We start from the raw sequence: 20,409 nt of genomic DNA on the forward strand, positions 1-20,409 counted from the left end.
CTCTCTCAATTCAAAGGGCTTTATCGGCATTGGAAACATATGTTTACATTGCCAAAGCAGGTGAAATAGATAATAAACAAAAGTGAAATGAACAATCAGAAATGAACAGTCAACAATCAGAACACTCACCAAAGTTTCAATGGAATAGAGACATTTCCAATGTCATATTATGGCTATGTACAGTGTTGTAACGTTGGGCAAATGGTTAAAGTCCAAAAGGGGAAGTAAATACACATACATATGGGTGGTGTTTACAATGGTGTTTGTTCTTCACTGGTTGCCCTTTTCTTGTGGCAACAGGTCACACATCTTGCTGCTTTGATGGCACACTGGGATATTTCACCTAATAGATATGGGAGTTTATTAGAATTTGATTTGTTTTCAAATTATTTGTGGGTCTGTAATCTAAACTCAGTTTTCACCTAATTGTCTGCCTACAGGCCTCTCTCAATAGCAAGGTTAAGCTCTCTGTCTGTACATAGTCAAAGCTTTCCTTCATTTTGGGTCAGTCACATTCCGTTTTTTGGTTAATAATTTCCAATGTGTCAAGTGATTATGTTTTTGTTTTCTGGTGATTTGGTTGGGTCTAATCGTGTTGCTGTCCTGGGGTTCTGTGGGGTCTATTTGTGTTTGCGAATAGAGCCACAGGACCAGCTTGCTTAGAGGACACTTCAATAGGTTCATCTCGCTGTAGGTGATGGCTTTGTTATGGACGGTTTGGGAATAGCTTCCTTTGAGGTTGTTGTAGAATTGAACAGCTCTTTTCTGGATTCTGATAATATAATTAGCGAGTCTCTCTCTTTTCATGCTCTGCTGCCGCCCTCTGAACTTTGTGTCTCTCTGTGATCTCTGCCCTCTAACCTCAGTCATCTTTAGTTCAGGGAGAGTAGCTTCTCTCTGTCACATTGACAAATCTCTAGTCCAGCAGAGCAGAACAGATCAGGTGGGAAAAGAGGAGAGTGATGTTTTTCAGTCTCAGCTTCCAAACAACTGCCCAGACAGAGGAAAGCTGAAGCACACTGTGCTTTTTCACAATTACACCATGCTGTTAGTGTGTTGTGTTACTCGTCTGGGACTCTGGTCTGTTTTGTACCCGGTCCACAGCCACCCTTATGATACTCTGTCCCCTCTACGGATCATATTGAGGGGGAGAGATGAAACGCACTGTGCTTTTTCACAATGACACCACCATGAGAGCTCAGGATTCAGTAGCTAGGAGGACTTTATTGGTCAGTCTCGGGCATCGTCCCAAATGCGTGTCTTTTTGTCGATGCAAAACTTTGTGTGGAAGGTACTACGCAGCACTCTGGCGCACTCAACGTTGTTGATATACGTTGGCTTTCACTGTAGGCCTATTTGTCAGGGAAACTGTGAAGCCAGCTGTATAGCCTATTGCCTGTTTCTGTTTTAGTATTTTATTAAAGAATGTGAAACAATGTTGCGTCTGTTTGCTGATTTTCATTAAATCGTGAATAGCTGTTCTTTATATGGACTAAATAAATGTGTTCATATGGGCAGAATATTATATATAGGCTATAGCATACCAAATGTTGATCAGTTATGAAAATGAAACATTTAATGTGGAAAAAGGCCAAAATGTGTTTGTTTTATTTATTTTTTTGAAGTCTTTGTCACATGACTATAAACATGGAAAGGTTTTTATAGTAGGTTAGGCTATATTGGGTTCTCACCATCATTATTATTATTCACATCACTACAATTCAATCAAGTCACAATTATCAGATTTGGTATTGACATCAGTGAGCAGGCTTTGTGAGTCAGGAGAGACACCAACGGAAACTGTCTGAAAACAAAAATGATTCTGAAATTCAGACCACAGAAATCCAATGTTTTTATATGCTGAACAACAATATAAACGCAACATGCAACAATTTCAACGATTTTACTGAGTTACAGTTACAGAAATCAATCAATTGAAATAAATAAATGCTAATCCATGGATCCTAATCCATGGATTTCACATGCCTGTGCATGGGCGCAGCCGTAGGTGGGCCCAGCCAATCAGTATGAGATTTACCCCACAAAAGGGCTTTATTACAGACACCTGTATAATGATCATGCTGTTTAATCAGCTTCTTGATATGCTTTTGAACGGGGTATGGTTGTAGGTGCCAGGCGCACCGATTTGAGTGTGTCAAGAACTGCAACGCTGCTGGGTTTTTCACACTCAACAGTTTCCTGTGTGTATCAAGAATGGTCCACCAAAGGACATGCCCAAAGGACATCACGCCAAATTGACACAGCTGTGAAATGCATTGGAGTCAACATGGGCCAGTATCCCTGTGGAACGCTTTCGACACCTTGCAGAGTCCATGCCCCTATGAATTTAGGCAATTCTTTGAGCAAAAGGGGGTACAACTCAATATTAGGAAGGTGTTCTTAATGTTTTGTACACTCAGGCTTACTGGAGCTTACTGCTTACAAAAGAGCTAACAAATATTGTCACAATAAACAACATAGTGCTTTAAGAAAGACATGGAAAATACATGACCAAGCAAATCTATCCAATGTATCCCCCTGTTTATGTGAAGGAGTGAGTGAGGGTGTGTGCCTTTGTGTTTATGTGTCTGTCTGTCAGCATTTGCATTGTCTTTTCTTGTTAGCACTGATTTAGCTGATAGCTGCTTTATTGAACAAAGGTTTTTAATTGGCTTACTTTCCTGCCCTCATTGTAAGTTGCTCTGGATAAGTGAGTTTGCTAAATGACCGAAATGTAATGTAAATGTGTGGTAGCTTATCTGTGTGTCTCTTGGTAACTTGACTGTATGTTCCTCTACAGGAGCAGCCTAAGATCATTGAGCCGTTGGACTATGAGAACGTGGTGTTCCAGAGGAAAGCCCAGATCCACAGTGACCCTCACAGAGACCTGTTGCAGTGTCCTGTCGACGACATCTCGGTACACACACACACACACACACACACACACACACACACACACACACACACACACACACACACACACACACTGACACATGAAACATTTGTTTAGTTTGTTCAAATTCAATGTTTTATTTGAGAATATTTATAAAAGTGACATACTCTTTCAAATATGTTCCTAGGAACACTGGATAACCAGGCACACATTTTGTACGGTAGCTAGGGAAAGCATTGCGACATATATCCCCGCAGTAGCATATAATATGAATACCAGAAAATACTGCAGGAACAGTGGTTTATTTTATACCAAGATCAGCAAATTCTGTGAGAATTGACCCAGGGGGCGTTCTTATAGATTTCTGTTTCTACGAAAAAGTGTCTTTTCCCATTATTCACCAGATCACAGCCTTGTATTAGTCAAAACCAATCGACCCAGCCAGTGCAGTTTAACTCAATCACTGACAGATTATTGGGACTCTTTCAAATGCACATTATTCAAACACACGTGGTTCTGATCAGGAGACACAAAGCAGTAAAAGCCTAAACGACTGTGCACCCTCATCTCTTTCCAACCCCGCCCTTTCTCCCTCTCTGTGTAGGAGTCTCAGATCTCTCGTCAGAGGAGGACCGTGGTTCCCTCCGTGCCCCAGCATGCAGAGAGGGACGCCAAGAGCCTGTTTGCCAAAGAGGTACTCAATTCAGTCGACCCTAGTACACAACAAAAAAATGCCTGTAGACAAAACTTGACAAGGCTATATCGTAATAGGAATCAATAGGAACTTCGAGGCCTGACCAGAAACAAACTACTGGTTGGTCCCAATCAAGAGATGTTGACCTGTTAACTGTTACTCAGCGATCACCATACCTAAAGCAAAAACTTGACAACTTGACTAGAGGTCGACCGATTATTATTTTTCAACGCTGATACCGATTATTGGAGGACCAAAAAAAGCAGATACCGATTAATACATTTTTATATATATATTTATAATAATGACAATTACAACAATACTGAATTAAAACTTTTATTTTAACTTAATATAATACATCAATAAAATCAATTTAGTCTCAAATAAATAATGAAACATGTTCAATTTGGTTTAAATAATGCAAAAACTCAGTGTTGGAGAAGAAAGTGCAATATGTGCCATGTAAAAAAGCTAACGTTTAAGTTCCTTGCTCAGAACATGAGAACATATGAAAGCTGGTGGTTCCTTTTAACATGAGTCTTCAATATTCCCAGTTAATAAGTTTTAGGTTGTAGTTATTATAGGAATTATAGGACTATTTCTCTCTATACCATTAGTATTTCATATACCTTTGACTATTGGATGTTCTTATAGGCATTATAGTATTGCCAGCCTAATCTCGGGAGTTGATAGGCTTGAAGTCATAAACTGCGCAATGCTTGAAGCACAGTGAAGAGCTGCTGACAAACGCAGGAAACTGCTGTTTTGAATGAATGCTTGCGAGCCTGCCTGCTGCTGCCTACCACCGCTCAGTCAGACTGCTCTATCAAATATCAAATAGAAGACTTAATTTTAATATAATAAACACACAGAAATATGAGCCTTAGGTCATTAATATGGTAAAATCTGGAAACTATAATTTCGAAAACAAAACTTTTATTCTTTCAGTGAAATACGGAACTGTTCCCTATCTTATCGAATGCGTGGCATCCCTAAGTCTAAATATTGTAACATTGCAAAGACAGTGTTTTTTTCACAAATGCGCTTGTTAAGTCATCGCCCGTTTGGCAAAGTAGGCTATGATTCGATGATAAATTAACAGGCACCGCATTGATTATATGCAACGCTGGACAAGCCAGATAAACTAGTAATATCATCAACCATGTGCAGTTAACTCGTGAATATGTTAAGATTGAGTGTTTTTTATAAGGTAAGTTTAATGCTAGCTAGCAACTTACCTTGGCTCCTTGCTGCACTCGGGTAACAGGTGTTCAGCCTGCCACGCAGTCTCCTCGTGGAGTGCAATGTAATTGTCCATAATCGGCGTCCAAAAATGCAGATTACCGATTGTTATGAAAACTTGAAATCGGCCCTAATTAATCGGCCATGCCGGTCAACCTCTAAACTTGACATACAGTGACACTTTTCTGGCATGATGTGAACTGTGAACTCTTTATTACCCTGGTCCCCTGGTGTTGTAATGTTACTAATTGAGCTCTAATGTTGACCTGTTTGGCAGTGCATCAAGACTTACAACACGGACTGGCATGTCATCAACTACAAATATGAAGCGTACTCGGGAGATTTCCGCATGCTCCCAACGTAAGTCTAGAATAGAAAAGCTATTGATACACGCATGCTTCCAAGGTGCTATAAATCTGGAAAAGAAAAGCCATTGATAGAAAGAAACAGCATAGAAATGACCAGATTGTAGGTAAGAAGCAAGGCGTAGATGTATTGACGATATAGACTAGCTATTGATCCATTGAGGATTTAGACTAGCTGTTGATCTATTGAGGATATAGCCTAGCTGTTGATCCATTGAAGATATAGGCTAGCTTTTGATCCATTAAGGATTTAGACTAGCTATTGATCCATTGAGGATATAGCCTAGCGTTTGATCCATTGAGGATATAGCCTAGCTTTTGATCCATTGAGGATACATCCTAGCTTTTGATCCATTGAGGATACAGCCTAGCTTTTGATCCATTGAGGATACAGCCTAGCTTTTGATCCATTGAGGATACAGCCAAGCTTTTGATCCATTGAGGATACAACCTAGCTTTTGATCCATTGAGGATACAGCTTAGCTTTTGATCCATTGAGGATACAGCTTAGCTTTTGATCCATTGAGTATACAGCCTAGCTTTTGATCCATTGAGGATACAGCCTAGCTTTTGATCCATTGAGGATACAGCCAAGCTTTTGATCCATTGAGGATACAGCCTAGCTTTTGATCCATTGAGGATACAGACAAGCTTTTGATCAATTGAGGATACAGCCTAGCTTTTGATCCATTGAGGATACAGCCTAGCTTTTGATCCATTGAGGATACAGCCTAGCTTTTGATCAATTGAGGATACAGCTTAGCTTTTGATCCATTGAGGATACAGCCTAGCTTTTGATCCATTGAGGATACAGACAAGCTTTTGATCCATTGAGGATACAGCCTAGCTTTTGATCCATTGAGGATACACTGCTTTTGATCCATTGAGGATACAGCCAGCTTTTGATCCATTGAGGATACAGACAAGCTTTTGATCCATTGAGGATACAGCCTAGCTTTTGATCCATTGAGGATACAGCCAAGCTTTTGATCCATTGAGGATACAGCCTAGCTTTTGATCCATTGAGGATACAGACAAGCTTTTGATCCATTGAGGATACAGCCTAGCTTTTGATCCATTGAGGATACAGCCTAGCTTTTGATCCATTGAGGATACAGCCTAGCTTTTGATCAATTGAGGATACAGCTTAGCTTTTGATCAATTGAGGATACAGCCTAGCTTTTGATCCATTGAGGATACAGACAAGCTTTTGATCCATTGAGGATACAGCCTAGCTTTTGATCCATTGAGGATACAGCTTAGCTTTTGATCCATTGAGGATACAGCCTAGCTTTTGATCCATTGATATAGCCTAGTTTTTGATCCATTGAGGTTATAGCCTACCTTTTGATACTGTACAAAGACACACTATTGAAACGACCAGAACCAAGATACAGTAGAAAGGAGTTGATGTATTGAGTATATAGTTCTTCACACAACAACCCTCTCTCTCACACAACAACCCTCTCTCTCACACAACAACCATCTCTCTCACACAACAACCATCTCTCTCACAAAACAACCCTCTCTCTCACACAACAACCCTCTCTCTCACACAACACCCTCTCTCTCACACAACAACCATCTCTCTCTACACAACAACCCTCTCTACACAACAACCCTCTCTCTCACACAACAACCCTCTCTCTCACACAACAACCCTCCCTCTCACACAACAACCCTCCCTCTCACACAACAACCCTCTCTCTCACACAACAACCCTCTCTTTCACACAACAACCTTCTCTCTCACACAACAACCCTCTCTCTCACACAACAACCATCCCTCTCACACAACAACCCTCCCTCTCACACAACAACCCTCTCTACACAACAACCCTCTCTCTCACACAACAACCATCTCTCTCACACAACAACCCTCTCTACACAACAACCCTCTCTCTCACACAACAACCCTCTCTCTCACACAACAACATTCTCTCTCACACAACAACCCTCTCTCTCACACAACAACCATCTCTCACACAACAACCGTCTACACAACAACCCTCTCTCTCACACAACAACCCTCCCTCTCACACAACAACCCTCCCTCTCACACAACAACCCTCTCTCTCACACAACAACCCTCTTTCTCACACAACAACCCTCTTTCTCACACAACAACCCTCTCTCTCACACAACAACCATCTCTCTCACACAACAACTCTCTCTCACACACAACAACCTTCTCTCTCACACAACAACCCTCTCTCTCACACAACAACCCTCTCTCTCACACAACAACCATCTCTCTCACACAACAACCCTCTCTTTCACACAACAACCTTCTCTCACACAACAACCCTCTCTCTCACACAACAACCATCTCTCTCACACAACAACCATCTCTCTCACACAACAACCCTCTCTCTCACACAACAACCCTCTCTACACAACAACCCTCACTCTCACACAACAACCCTCCCTGTCACACAACAACCCTCTCCACACAACAACCCTCTCTCTCACACAACAACCATCTCTCACACAACAACCGTCTACACAACAACCCTCTCTCTCACACAACAACCCTCCCTCTCACACAACAACCCTCCCTCTCACACAACAACCCTCTCTCTCACACAACAACCCTCTTTCTCACACAACAACCCTCTTTCTCACACAACAACCCTCTCTCTCACACAACAACCCTCTCTCTCACACAACAACCATCTCTCTCACACAACAACCCTCTCTACACAACAACCCTCTCTCTCACACAACAACCCTCCCTCTCACACAACAACCATCTCTCTCACACAACAACCTTCTCTCACACAACAACCCTCTCTCTCACACAACAACTCTCTCTCACACAACAACTCTCTCTCACACACAACAACCTTCTCTCTCACACAACAACCTTCTCTCTCACACAACAACCATCTCTCTCACACAACAACCATCTCTCTCACACAACAACCATCTCTCTCACACAACAACCCTCTCTTTCACACAACAACCTTGTCTCACACAACAACACTCTCTCACACAACAACCATCTCTCTCACACAACAACCATCTCTCTCACACAACAACCATCTCTCTCACACAACAACCCTCTCTACACAACAACCCTCTCTCTCACACAACAACCCTCTCTTTCACACAACAACCTTCTCTCTCACACAACAACCCTCTCTCTCACACAACAACCGTCTACACAACAACCCTCTCTCTCACACAACAACCCTCCCTCTCACACAACAACCCTCTCTCTCACACAACAACCCTCTCTACACAACAACCCTCACTCTCACACAACAACCCTCCCTGTCACACAACAACCCTCTCTACACAACAACCCTCTCTCTCACACAACAACCCTCCCTGTCACACAACAACCCTCCCTGTCACACAACAACCCTCTCTCTGACACGACATGTGTTTTCACAGTAAAGGCCTGAAGATGGACAAGCTGCCGGCTCACGTGTTTGAGATCGATGAAGACGCAAAAGATGAGGTGAGTGGAATGTTAGGCCTGGGGGTGATGGACCTGTGTGTGTGTGTGTGTGTGTGTGTGTGTGTGTGTGTGTGTGTGTGTGTGTGTGTGTGTGTGTGTGTGTGTGTGTGTGTGTGTGTGTGTGTGTGTGTGTGTGTGTGTGTGTGTGTGTGTGTGTGTGTGTGTGTGTGCGCACGTGCCTACGTACATGTGTGTGCGAGAGAGAGAGAGACATTGATTATCAGACGATGTTGAGTGGTCTGGTATGCTCAAGGGTATTTTGTGTGGCCAGTTCACTCACGTCCTCTAGGCCTTGTTGGCTTGGTGGTGGTCATACTTAAAAAAAACTTTTGACTTTGAGCATAACATCAACACATTGCTGCATCCCCCCCAAGGCGTTTTAGAAAAGATGCTAACAATACAATACAATGCATCAAATAACAGTAATTCAATAGAGATATTGTAGCTTACATCCAGAAACCCTAACCGCCACTGTGCCACTATGATGTGGTTTTGTGGCGGGAGAGCATTTGCAGCTGTACTCAGTAGGGTCTACAGCCACAGCCTGTTTCCAGATGTGTTTGTGCTATCTTGTCTATGCCTATGGTCATTGTCACATTAGGAGTAGGCAAGACAGCACAAACAGATTTGGGACCAGGCTACTGCAGTCAACCAGTACAGCCAGTAGCTGTCCTCATCACTCCTCTTTAGCAGTGAAACCAGAGCTCTACTTTTCTAAAAATAGTTCTCATCGACTTCCCCCTCCCTCATCGGCCTGCCCGGATGTGGATAAACTTCACATTGAAAAGGGTTGTAATTGAACGATTGAAGGAAAATAAACAGCTGCCAGACATATTGCTGAGAGCACAAAGCAGACAGCAGAGGCTATCACTGAATAACTCCAGGGCTGCGGCTACAATGGAACCCTATTCCCTATATAGTGCACTACCTTTTACCAGAGCCCTATGGGTCCTGGGCCCAAATGTAGTGCACTATACAGGGAAATAGGCTGCCATTTTAAATACACCAAAGTACTAAAGCGAGAGGGAGAAAGAGAGCAGAGCAGAGGCTATCTATCAATCCAGGCAGCACAAAAAGAGGCTTGCTAATGTTACATGACTTACAATGTCCTTTATTGCTACACCCCAGACATCTTGTCTCCGAGGGAGAGAGCAGTAATTAATAGTGTATCAAATCAAATAGTTTTGGCACATGCGCCGAATACAACAGGTGTAGTAGACCATACAGTGAAAGCCCAACAATGCAGTTTTAAGAAAAATAGGTGTTAAGAAAGTACTCAAATAAACTGAAGTAAAAACATAATAATAATGAAAATAAAGAACAAAAATAGAAAAATAACAAATAATTACGGAGCAGCTATATACAGGGGGCACCGGTACAGAGCCAATATGCAGGGGCATAGGTTAGTTGAGGTAATTGAGGTAATACATGTAGGTAGAGGTAAACTGACTATGCATGGATAATAAACAGAGAGTAGCAGCAGCATACAAATGTGTGTGTGTGTGTGTGTGTGGTGGGGGGGGGGGGGGGGGACAATATGTAGTCTGTATGTGACATTTAGGTTTCTCACATGGGTGGCACAAATTGGGATATGGGGGAGGATATATGGGTATATGCAAATTAAAACTGTAGTATAATATACTATTGTAATTACTGTAATGTTTTGTGGACTATAGTGTTTTTGGAGACATTATTGTAGTAATTACTGTAGTGTTTTTGCAGTCTGTAGCATACTGCAGTATTTACTATAGTATTCTACTGTATACTACAAAATGATATAGTAAGAATTACACATGGCAGAGGGATACTACAGTGTGTAGTATAGTATTCTACAGTTTACCACATAATTATATAGTAAGTACAGGAGTATTCTATAGTAAACTGGAATATTTTTTCATGTGGGATTGATAGAGCAAAGGGGTGGATAGAGGAATGAAGGGGGTTCTCAGAACGCCACTCAGAGCAAGGGAAGGGTGGGTGTGTTGCGGGAGGACAGAGGAGAGAGCGAGGAGAGAGCGAGAGAGAGGCGTACTTACGATCGGACGAGCGCAAAGGATAGTGGCACTTCTCAATTTGTTAACTGAGCTGTGTGTGTGTGTGTGTGTGTGTGTGTGTGTGTGTGTGTGTGTGTGTGTGTGTGTGTGTGTGTGTGTGTGTGTGTGTGTGTGTGTGTGTGTGTGTGTGTGTTAGCTACAGTATGGCATGTCTCTGTATATCCCAACAGCAGTAAAAGGATTAGGTATTCGATTGGGAAACATATTTACTATGTGTGTAAGTGTCTGTCCTTTGATTGGCAATGTGCTTGTTATGGATGTTAGTGTTGGGATAAATGGTCTCATGGAGATTTTCACTGCAAATTAGTTGAGTTGGTGAAGTGATGATTGTGGTTAAATGGGTGAAATGACTCCGACCCATTCATGGGAAGCAGAGAAATTCTCTCCATCTCTTTCTGTATGAATTATGAATGTCTCTGCACATTGTGTGTGTGTGTGTTAGACTCAGTGACAAAAGTTATTTTGTTTGTGAATGTGTGGTTATTATTTCTGTTTGTGTGATTGCATGGGTGTTTGTTTGTCTGTGTATCTGTGCAAACATGTATCTGTGTGTTTGTCTGTGGGTGTGTGTGATGTGCATTGATTAGCCTATTGATTGTATATCCATACCCATTATCAATACGAACTCTCCTTCCTTTGTGTGTGTGTGTGTGTGTGTGTGTGTGTCACCAGGACTCGTCCTCTCTGTGCTCTCAGAGAGGGGGTATCATGAAGCAGGGCTGGCTGCAGAAAGCCAACATCAACAGCAGCCTGTCTGTCTCCATGAGGGTGAGTCAGAACAGTTCACCCACCATCCTTGTCTACTGGCTATAGAGTGCATTCAGAAAGTACTCAGACCCCTTGACTACGTTACAGTCTTATTCTTAAATTTATGATTTTTTTATTTTTTTATTCCGACCCTTTGTTATGAGACTTGAAATTGAGCTCAGGTGCATCCTGTTTCTATTGTTCATCCTTGAGATGTTGCTACAACTTGATTGGAGTCCACCTATGGCGAATTCAATTGATTGGATATTTTTATGATTTTTAAAAATGTAACCTTTATTTAACCTATACAGGTGTTTGTCATTGAGATAAAATCTATTTTTCAAGAGAGACCTGGTGCAACAGCAGCAGGCATCAGGGGGAACAAAGTTTCAGACAAAACGACTTATATACACTAACACAATATTGAACAGTACTATAGACAGACATACAGTACAACAATTACATATTACGTAAAGAAACACAAATGTCATAACTAAATTATTTGGAAAGGCAAACGCCTGTCTATATAATTCCCCACAGTTGACAGTGCATGTCAGAGCCAAGCCATGAGGTCGAAGGAATTGTCCTTAGAGCTCAAATACAGCATTGTGTCGAGGAACAGATCTAGGGAAGGGTACCAAAACATTTCTGCAGCATTGAAGGTCCCCAAGAACAAAGTGGCCTCCATCATTCTTAAATTAAATTAGTTTGGAACAACCCAGACTTCCTAGAGCTGGCCGCCCGGCCAAACTGAGCAATCGGGGGAGAGGGGCCTTGGTCAGGGAGGTGACCAAGAACCTGATGGTCACTCTGACAGTGTTCCTCTGTGGAGATGGGAGAACCTTCCAGAAGGACAATCATCTCTGCAGCACTCCACCAATCAGGCCTTTATGGTAGAGTGGCCGGAAGACACTCCTCAGTAAAAGGCACATGACAGCCCGCTTGGAGTTTGCCAAAAGGCACCTAAAGGACTCTCAGACCATGAGAAACAAGATTCTCTGGTCTGATGAAACCAAGACTGAACTCTTTGGCACCATCCCTATGGTGAAGCATGGTGATGGTAGCATCATGCTGTGGGGGTGTTTTTCAGCGGCAGGGACTGGGAGACTAGCAGTATCTAGAAAAAGATGAACAGAGCAAAGATCAGAGAGATCCTTGATGAAAATCTTCTCCAGAGTGTCCTCAAACTGGGGCGAAGGATCACCTTTCATCAGGACAATGACCCTAAGCACACAGCCAAGACAACGCAGGAGTGGCTTTGGGACAAGTCTCCGAATGTCCTTGAGTGGCCCAGCCAGAGCCCGGACTTGAATCCGATTGAACATCTCTGGAGAGACCTGAAAATAGTTGTGCAGCGTTCCTCCCCATCCAACCTGACAAAGCTTGAGAGGATTTGCAGAGAGGGATGGGAGAAACACCCCTAATACAAGTGTGCCAAGCTTGTAGCGTCACACCCAGGAAGACTCAAGGCTGTAATGGCTGCCAAAAATGCTGCAAAGGGTCTGAATACTTATGTAAATGTGATATTTTTTATTTTCAAAAATGTCTAAACACCTGTCTTGCTTTGTCATTATGGGGAAAACATTTTTTAAATCCATTTTAGAATAAGGCTGTAGCGAAATAAAATGTGGGAAAAGTCAAGGGGTCTGAATTCTTTCCGAATGCACTGTAGATGTACAATAAATGACGTAGATCATGTACCACAAAAACACTGTGCAGGCTTTTGTTCAGCACTAACATACCTGATTAGGGCCCTATAAAATCAGTCATATATACATATTCCGTTTTTTCCATTTTATTTTCCCAGGTTTCAGTTTTTTCCCATTTCTTTCAGGTTTTTGTTCTCAAAATCATTTTTTTAAATATAAAAACAACACAATTGGATGTTCTAAATCCATAACAATGCTTAAATCCCATCAGGAGACCACTTGAGGACTTGGAAATATCAAGTAGTATTTTTATTTTGGGGTGTACATAACCTTTAATTCAGGTGTGCACCAGCAAGAGACGTGTTTGCTTAGCTCTGTTTCTGATTGTAGAGTTTGCTAATCACAAATCACCAAATAATCCTAATATCATTATGCAGGTAGGCATAGGCAACTTTGTCGTTAACATTTTCATTTCGATTTTTTTGGGGGAAAAGCCTTTCCATCTTCCATAAGACGGTTATCATTAGCATCAGCGCTAAGGGCTACACAAAGTGGTAGACAAACAAACACGCACACACGGACAGGGCCATTCCTGCGTTGCCTCTTCAGAAATGAATAAAGAAGGCAAATAAGAATCAGTGATGCATTTTGTTCATGTCTTATGATAACCCGGGAGCTGTTTTATAATAATCCTGAGCTAATTAATTTTAGAATAAAATAAATGCATTTTTGAATATTGTTCAATTCCATTTTAATGTCTGGATTCCGTGATTCCTTCCGTGTTCTCCGCATCGCGGATTTGATAGGGTCTTACCTGTCTCAGCTAATCAAAAAAAGTGTCTACAACTGTATTTGAATGCCACATCAATACATTTGATCACCAGCCTTATCTACCTTTGTACCCACACATCCACTAGACTGTACAGCAGATGGACACTTAGAAATAAAAGCGGCGTGGCTATTGGATGATTTTGAATTGAAACCCTTCTTCTGATTATCAGGTGTTTAAGAGGAGGTATTTCTACCTGTCCCAGCTGCCAGACGGCTCCTACATCCTCAACTCCTACAAGGATGAGAAGAACTGCAAGGACACCAAAGGATCCATCTACCTGGACTCCTGTATAGACGTCATTCAGGTGACCTGGGCCCTTATTCACAAAGAGTCTCTGAGTAGGAGTGCTGATCTAGGATCAGTCTGGTCTTTTAGATTACAATTCCTTAGATAACATGGATGGGGGAACTGATCTTAGATCAGCTACTTTAAGATGCTCATTGAATACGGTCTCTTATTTCACCTTGACTTGGAAATCATTGACGTCGTGTGGTTGTTGTGAATAATATAGTACAGTATATCTTTGTATATGGTTAATGTTTGTTCCTAATGTGTCCCGGGAATAGATTGACCATTTGCTTACAGAGGCACACCATCTGCTCTGGGCTTTATGGAGACAGACAAATCTAAATATATTGTCTTGTCTGTCCCAGACGCTAGACTTTCCTCCTGCCAGCCATGGAGGGAAGTCTGTGATAATCAAATAGATCATTCTATGTTAATACAATTATTAGGTAATCATTCTCTGGAGGCAGAAATGGCAGCAGGACACTCAGAATTAGGCTTTTAACACAACAGCCCACTGGGAAAAAACTGGTTGAATCATCGTTGTTTCCATGACATTTCAACAATGAATTCAATGTGATGACGTTGGATCGACTTGGAAAATGGATTGGATCTTTTTTTCACCCAACTTTGAACCTAAATCCAATATGGTGACATTTTTTGTTGATTTCACATTGAATTTACGTTAGTTGACAACTTTCAATTGTAAACCAAACTACACGTTGAAATTACGTCTGTGCCCAGTGGGATTAGTTGCTAATAAAGATTTATGCCTAAATCGGCACCTAGCAGCATTTTAACCAAAGGCTGTTATACTAGCTGTCCAGTCTGTTTTATAAATGTGCAATAATCATAAAACACAATATAGGGAATTGGCAACTCGTTCTCATTCTGAGAAATAAGGTATTGATTGAACAAAGTAGACAGGCTAGCATGCTGTTCAAACAGTTAGAGACAGACAGAAGGCTGTGTTCATAACAATTCTACTGTTCTGCCTCGTTATCTAGCTAGCAATTAGATCCAAGTTGGCTAAACTTGAAATGTAAATATTAGCTGTCTACTCACCAGCACGTTTGAGCATTGAGCCGAGTGTTATCAGGTTATATGCTGATCCAACCAGATGTGCTCTCTTTCTCTCCTCCCCAGCGCCCTAAGATGCACTTTAACAGCTTTGAGCTTTGAGCCACAATGACTAAATGACTCCAACCGAACGTCTATATTTTCACCCCAGGTGCCCTAAGATTGGTTGGAACTACTTTAAGATTATGTTACTAAATGACTCCAACCAACCCTCTGTTCCCTGTACCCCCCCTTCAGTGTCCTAAGATGCGCCGTAACGGCTTTGAGCTGAAGATGCAGGAGCGCTACAGCCACCTCCTTTCTGCGGACAGCGAGGCGGAGATGGAGGAGTGGGTGGTCACCCTGAAACAGGCCCTGCAGAGCAGCACTGAGGGAGGAGACAGGAGGAACGGAGGAGACGGCCTTGACTTTGCCCTGGGTGAGGATGGACTGGACACACAAACACACACACACATTGTATGCCGTACTCTCCTAGACCTGCAGTTCAACATCTTACAGTTTTTTACAACCACTTTGGCACTAATTTCAGAACCTTGTGGTCAGTTTTCAAAACTCTAGACGCACAACTCAAAACGGTCATCACTTGTAACACAGGCTGTCCATTCATATCTTGAAAGGAACCTTGCACTTTCAGAATCATTGGTTCAAATAACTAGTTTATCATGAAATACCATAGGAACATTAATTTAGATCACCCACACACAAGATACCGTGCAGTTGTTCGCACAATCGTTAAATATTGTAGTACAAAATTGTTTCATGATGATGCCACACGTAAATACATCACTGTAAAAAGGACCAGTAGAGAGAATACTACAGACACAGTGGAATCATTGAACAAAATCTGAAATGTATTGATGAAATACAATAAAATCACAACATAGGTTTCTTTGAATCAAAGCAAAAATAATCAGCTACAAAAAAGAAAAAAACTATAGTAAAACGTCAACTGCAGTATTCCTCACCTGGCTTACTGTAAAAAGCAAACCAAAGGATTGATTACTGTACTTCTATATTTCCCTCAACCCTGTCTTGTGGATTTGGCCACAGGTTCTCAGCCACATCACAATGGATGTTTTCATTAGCCAAACATCTTGGGAAGAATCTTCGGGCATGGCGAATCATTGCATGCGTCATCCATGGCCTGGAGAAGTGTGGCTTGTTCGAGAAGGCGCCTATCATATTCCTTCCACCTCCATGTGGAGAAAAAATCCCCAATCGTGTTAAGGAAAGGAGAGTATGGGGGTAAGTACAGGGTGGTAAATTGTGGATGGGCCTGAAACCATGCTTGCACCATTTGAGCATGGTGGAACCTGACATTATCCCACACAATGACATAGGTTACGCCATCAGCTCTACAGACCTGATTTAGCTCATCAAGGAAGGTTACAAGGAGAGCTGCATTATATGATCCAATACGAGGTCGGCATCTCACCACACCATCTTCCAATATAGCCGGACACATGGTGATGTTGTCCAGGTACTTGGATTGTTGACCGTTGGCCAATGAAATTCTGACCTCTCCTCCTTGTTTTGGCCAGGTTGAAGCCTGCCTCATCCAAAAAGAGGAATTTGTGATGGTTTTCGTCAGCATCCAGCTCCATCACCTTCTAAAAAAACGTCTTGGAAAGAGAATTACTGATTACAATGATGTAGAATGTTGGGGGGATTTTTCACAACAGCCATCTTGAAACTGAACATACCTGAACATACTCAGTCCTCAGTTGCTTCACTCTGTCTGCATTTCTTTTTAAAGGCACACAGTATAGCTGTTTTAGAGACCCCTGGTGCCATTTCAGCATGCATGCAATAGCCTGCAAACTTATGGCTTCCACATTGTTCAACATGTCGTCATTGTCCAAGATGTGCTGCCGAATTGTGCTGCCGAAAGGCGAATATAATTTCTGGCCCGAACCAAATTGACCACACCACGGTCTTGTTAGTCTGTCAGAATTTTGCCTCTGCCTCCCATATTTGGCCTAGTCTCAATTCTGCAGGGAAAATTACAATAAGGACACATTTAGTCACATCACCTACACAGTGGTACACGTTGGCATGCAGTATACAGTGGTTGCCCCACTAAAAGTTTTGCGATAATGCTGCTGTAATGTAGTACGGTACCCTACGTCACCACTTCATTGCTCCAGACCAGCGCAAGGGCGAGTTAGAGCACTGTTTATGCTTTTGGGTCCTACTGTGTCTCTAACTGACAATGAATGGGCGACATAAACCTAAATAGAAACTGATAATTGTGCACGACTTCAGTATTACTAACTAAAACTGTTGTTACACTAAGGTTTTTATTACTTATTTTGTTAGGATTATTTTGTAATGTAGCCCACTCCCGACCGGTCCTGTTGTACAGCGCTTGAGTGGTGCAACAGTCTAGGACACTGCACATAGCAGTGCAAGCTGTGTTGCTACAGATGCTGGTTCAATACCTGTGCTGGGCTTCGACTGGGCAACCCATGAGATGACTGTAGGTTTTTGGTTTCTCTCCCTCTAAAAACAGAAATAAATTATTCTAAATAACAAACTGGCTTTATTTACAAATTATTAACAATGTCTCACCCCATGTTCAAGAATTGCCTTTTTCTTGCTCATTTTACATTATTTGAAAACAAAATTATCTCCAAAATATTGTTATTTTTTAAACAAAGCAATTATTCTTATTAATTTAGAATTATTATTATTAATTTAGATATTCTCACTGATGTATTATTAACCCTGTTATTAGCAGGACAATATACTGTATATAGTTCTCCAGCTGTATCCACTGAAAGCGCGTGAGGCACGAGGGCAGGGGGCACGGGACGGACCTAGCCCGGGGGGAAGGGAGGGGGAGGAAGGGGGGCACTGTGCTACCCCACTGGGTAGCACAGAGCAACACTTCCAAGGGCATTGCACTAATAATGGTGCTAACTAGGGAAACGTTCCTGCTGTTCTTAGTGCCAGTCTGCATGTTCAAACTAAAACAATGTAACTAACAATGGCATCTTTATGCTTTCGTCAATAAAATAATGATAAAAATGCTCTTTCAAAATGCCAATGTTTATTTAGTTATGGCTCCATAAGGAATTACTATGAGAATAAACATCACTGAATTACAGAAATATTGGAACAAAGTTGTCTAATGAATGGTAAACAAATAGTTGCTTACTGGAAAATACTCTTTCAAATACACACGGTCACGTTGTACAGCGCCATTATGGCTATTAGCAGGTAGCTGGACAATAGAAGAAGAGTAGGGGGAGAATTCATCAAATGTATTTCGAAGTTAGGTTGGCTGTATCACAACCGGCCGTGATTGGTTGCAATTTCAGTTTAATCGACCATAAAAGACAACAAATAATACCACAAAAAGTATTATGTATCACATACGGCCGGGGTTGGGAGTAGGGTGGCTCAATTGGCCCAGCATTTATCTCCATCTTTAAACAAAAATAAATGTTATGGCCTTTACAAATATTATTTTGACCTTTATTCAGATTACAATTGCTCACTTTCATTTTTTAGGAAACAAAATAACCTCCAAAATATCATTATATATTATCAAGGATGGCACAGTCATATAGCAGCACCTACATAAAGCTGAGTGACTCACTCATTCATGGTTTTGGATCAAAATAAATAAGTACCAACATTCTTTCTGATAGTCTTTAATAAATAAATGTTTTGGTTTTCCTGACCTGGACACCATGTACAGTATTATAATAGGCCATTATGGGCTATGAGCAGGACAATATACAGTTGAAGTCGGAAGTTTACATACTCTCAGGTTGGAGTCATTAACACTCATTTTTTAACCACTCCACACATTTCTTGTAAACATACTATAGTTTTGGCAAGTCGGTTAGGACATCTACTTTGTGCTGTCTGTTTCATCCTTGGGAGCAATTTCCAAACGCCTGAAAGTACCATGTTCATCTGTACAAACAATAGTACGCAAGTTTAAACACCATGGGACCACGCAGCCATCATAACGCTCAGGAAGGAGATGCGTTCTGTCTCCTAGAGATGAACATACTTTGGTGCGAGAAGTGCAAATGAGTCCCAGAACAACAGCAAGGGACCTTGTGAAGATGCTGGAGGAAACAGCAGGAAACAAATTATGTGGATATATTGGAGCAACATCTCAAGACATCAGTCAGGAAGTTAAAGCTTAGTCGCAAATGGGTCTTCCAAATGGACAATGACCCCAAGCATACTTCAAAAGTTGTGGCAAAATGGCTTAAGGACAACAACGTTAAGGTATTGGAGTGGCCATCACAAAGCCCTGACCTCAATCCTATAGAACATTTGTAGGCAGAACTGAAAAAGTGTGTGTGAGCAAGGAGGCCTACAAACCTGACTCAGTTACACCAGCTCTGTCATTAGAAATAGGCCAAAATTCACCCAACTTATTGTGGGAAGCTTGTGGAAGGCTACCCAAAACGTTTGACCCAAGTTAAACTATTTAAAGGCAATGCTACCAAATACTAATTGAGTGTATGTAAACTTCTGACCCACTGGGAATGTGATGAAAGAAATACAAGCTGAAAGAAATAATTCTCTCTACTATTATTCTGACATTTCACAATCTTAAAATTGAAGTGGTGATCCTAACTGACCTAAGACAGGGAATTTCTACTAGGATTAAATGTCAGGAATTGTGAAATGCTGAGTTTAAATGTATTAAGCTAAGGTGTATGTAAACTTCCGACTTCAACTGTACTTTACCAACACCTCTCTGTATTTTGATACTTTGTGGATGGGGCCTCCCCAGTGGAGCAGCTGTCTAAGTCACCGCATCGCAATGCAAAATGCGTTGCAACAGATACCCCTGTCGGCTTTTGTTTTTAATTTAGAATCCTCCAGTCCTCTATATGTAATTATTGGCGGCATGTCATGTCATGTTTTTCGATATACTGTAGACCTACCATAGGTGACATGAGTCTCACTAGTGTTGATTAATGTGCTGTTAAAAGTGGTGTAGGTCTTATTTATTTAAAGAACGATTTGAAGCAATAGCCTACAACTATTTTAGCTCAGTTTCACGCTGCTCTGAGACAAGCATGGGGACTGGTCTTGATAAATCTATGAGATTTTTTATTTTGGCTGAAT

General features: G+C 41.6%; 1 protein-coding gene across 1 annotated transcript in view; it reads left to right on the top strand.

The window, feature by feature from the left end:
* LOC135516279 (dedicator of cytokinesis protein 11-like) overlaps window positions 1-20,409 on the top strand; it is a 104,807-nt gene that overhangs the window by 10,342 nt on the left and 74,056 nt on the right. Inside the window, 7 exon segments of the mRNA XM_064940447.1 lie at window positions 2,801-2,917; window positions 3,498-3,587; window positions 5,107-5,189; window positions 8,593-8,659; window positions 11,386-11,481; window positions 14,111-14,245; window positions 15,544-15,724. Coding sequence (XP_064796519.1) covers window positions 2,801-2,917; window positions 3,498-3,587; window positions 5,107-5,189; window positions 8,593-8,659; window positions 11,386-11,481; window positions 14,111-14,245; window positions 15,544-15,724 — 769 coding nt within the window.

The sequence above is a fragment of the Oncorhynchus masou genome, chromosome 27 (genome assembly GCF_036934945.1).
Source record: "Oncorhynchus masou masou isolate Uvic2021 chromosome 27, UVic_Omas_1.1, whole genome shotgun sequence".
Taxonomy (NCBI): domain Eukaryota; kingdom Metazoa; phylum Chordata; class Actinopteri; order Salmoniformes; family Salmonidae; genus Oncorhynchus; species Oncorhynchus masou.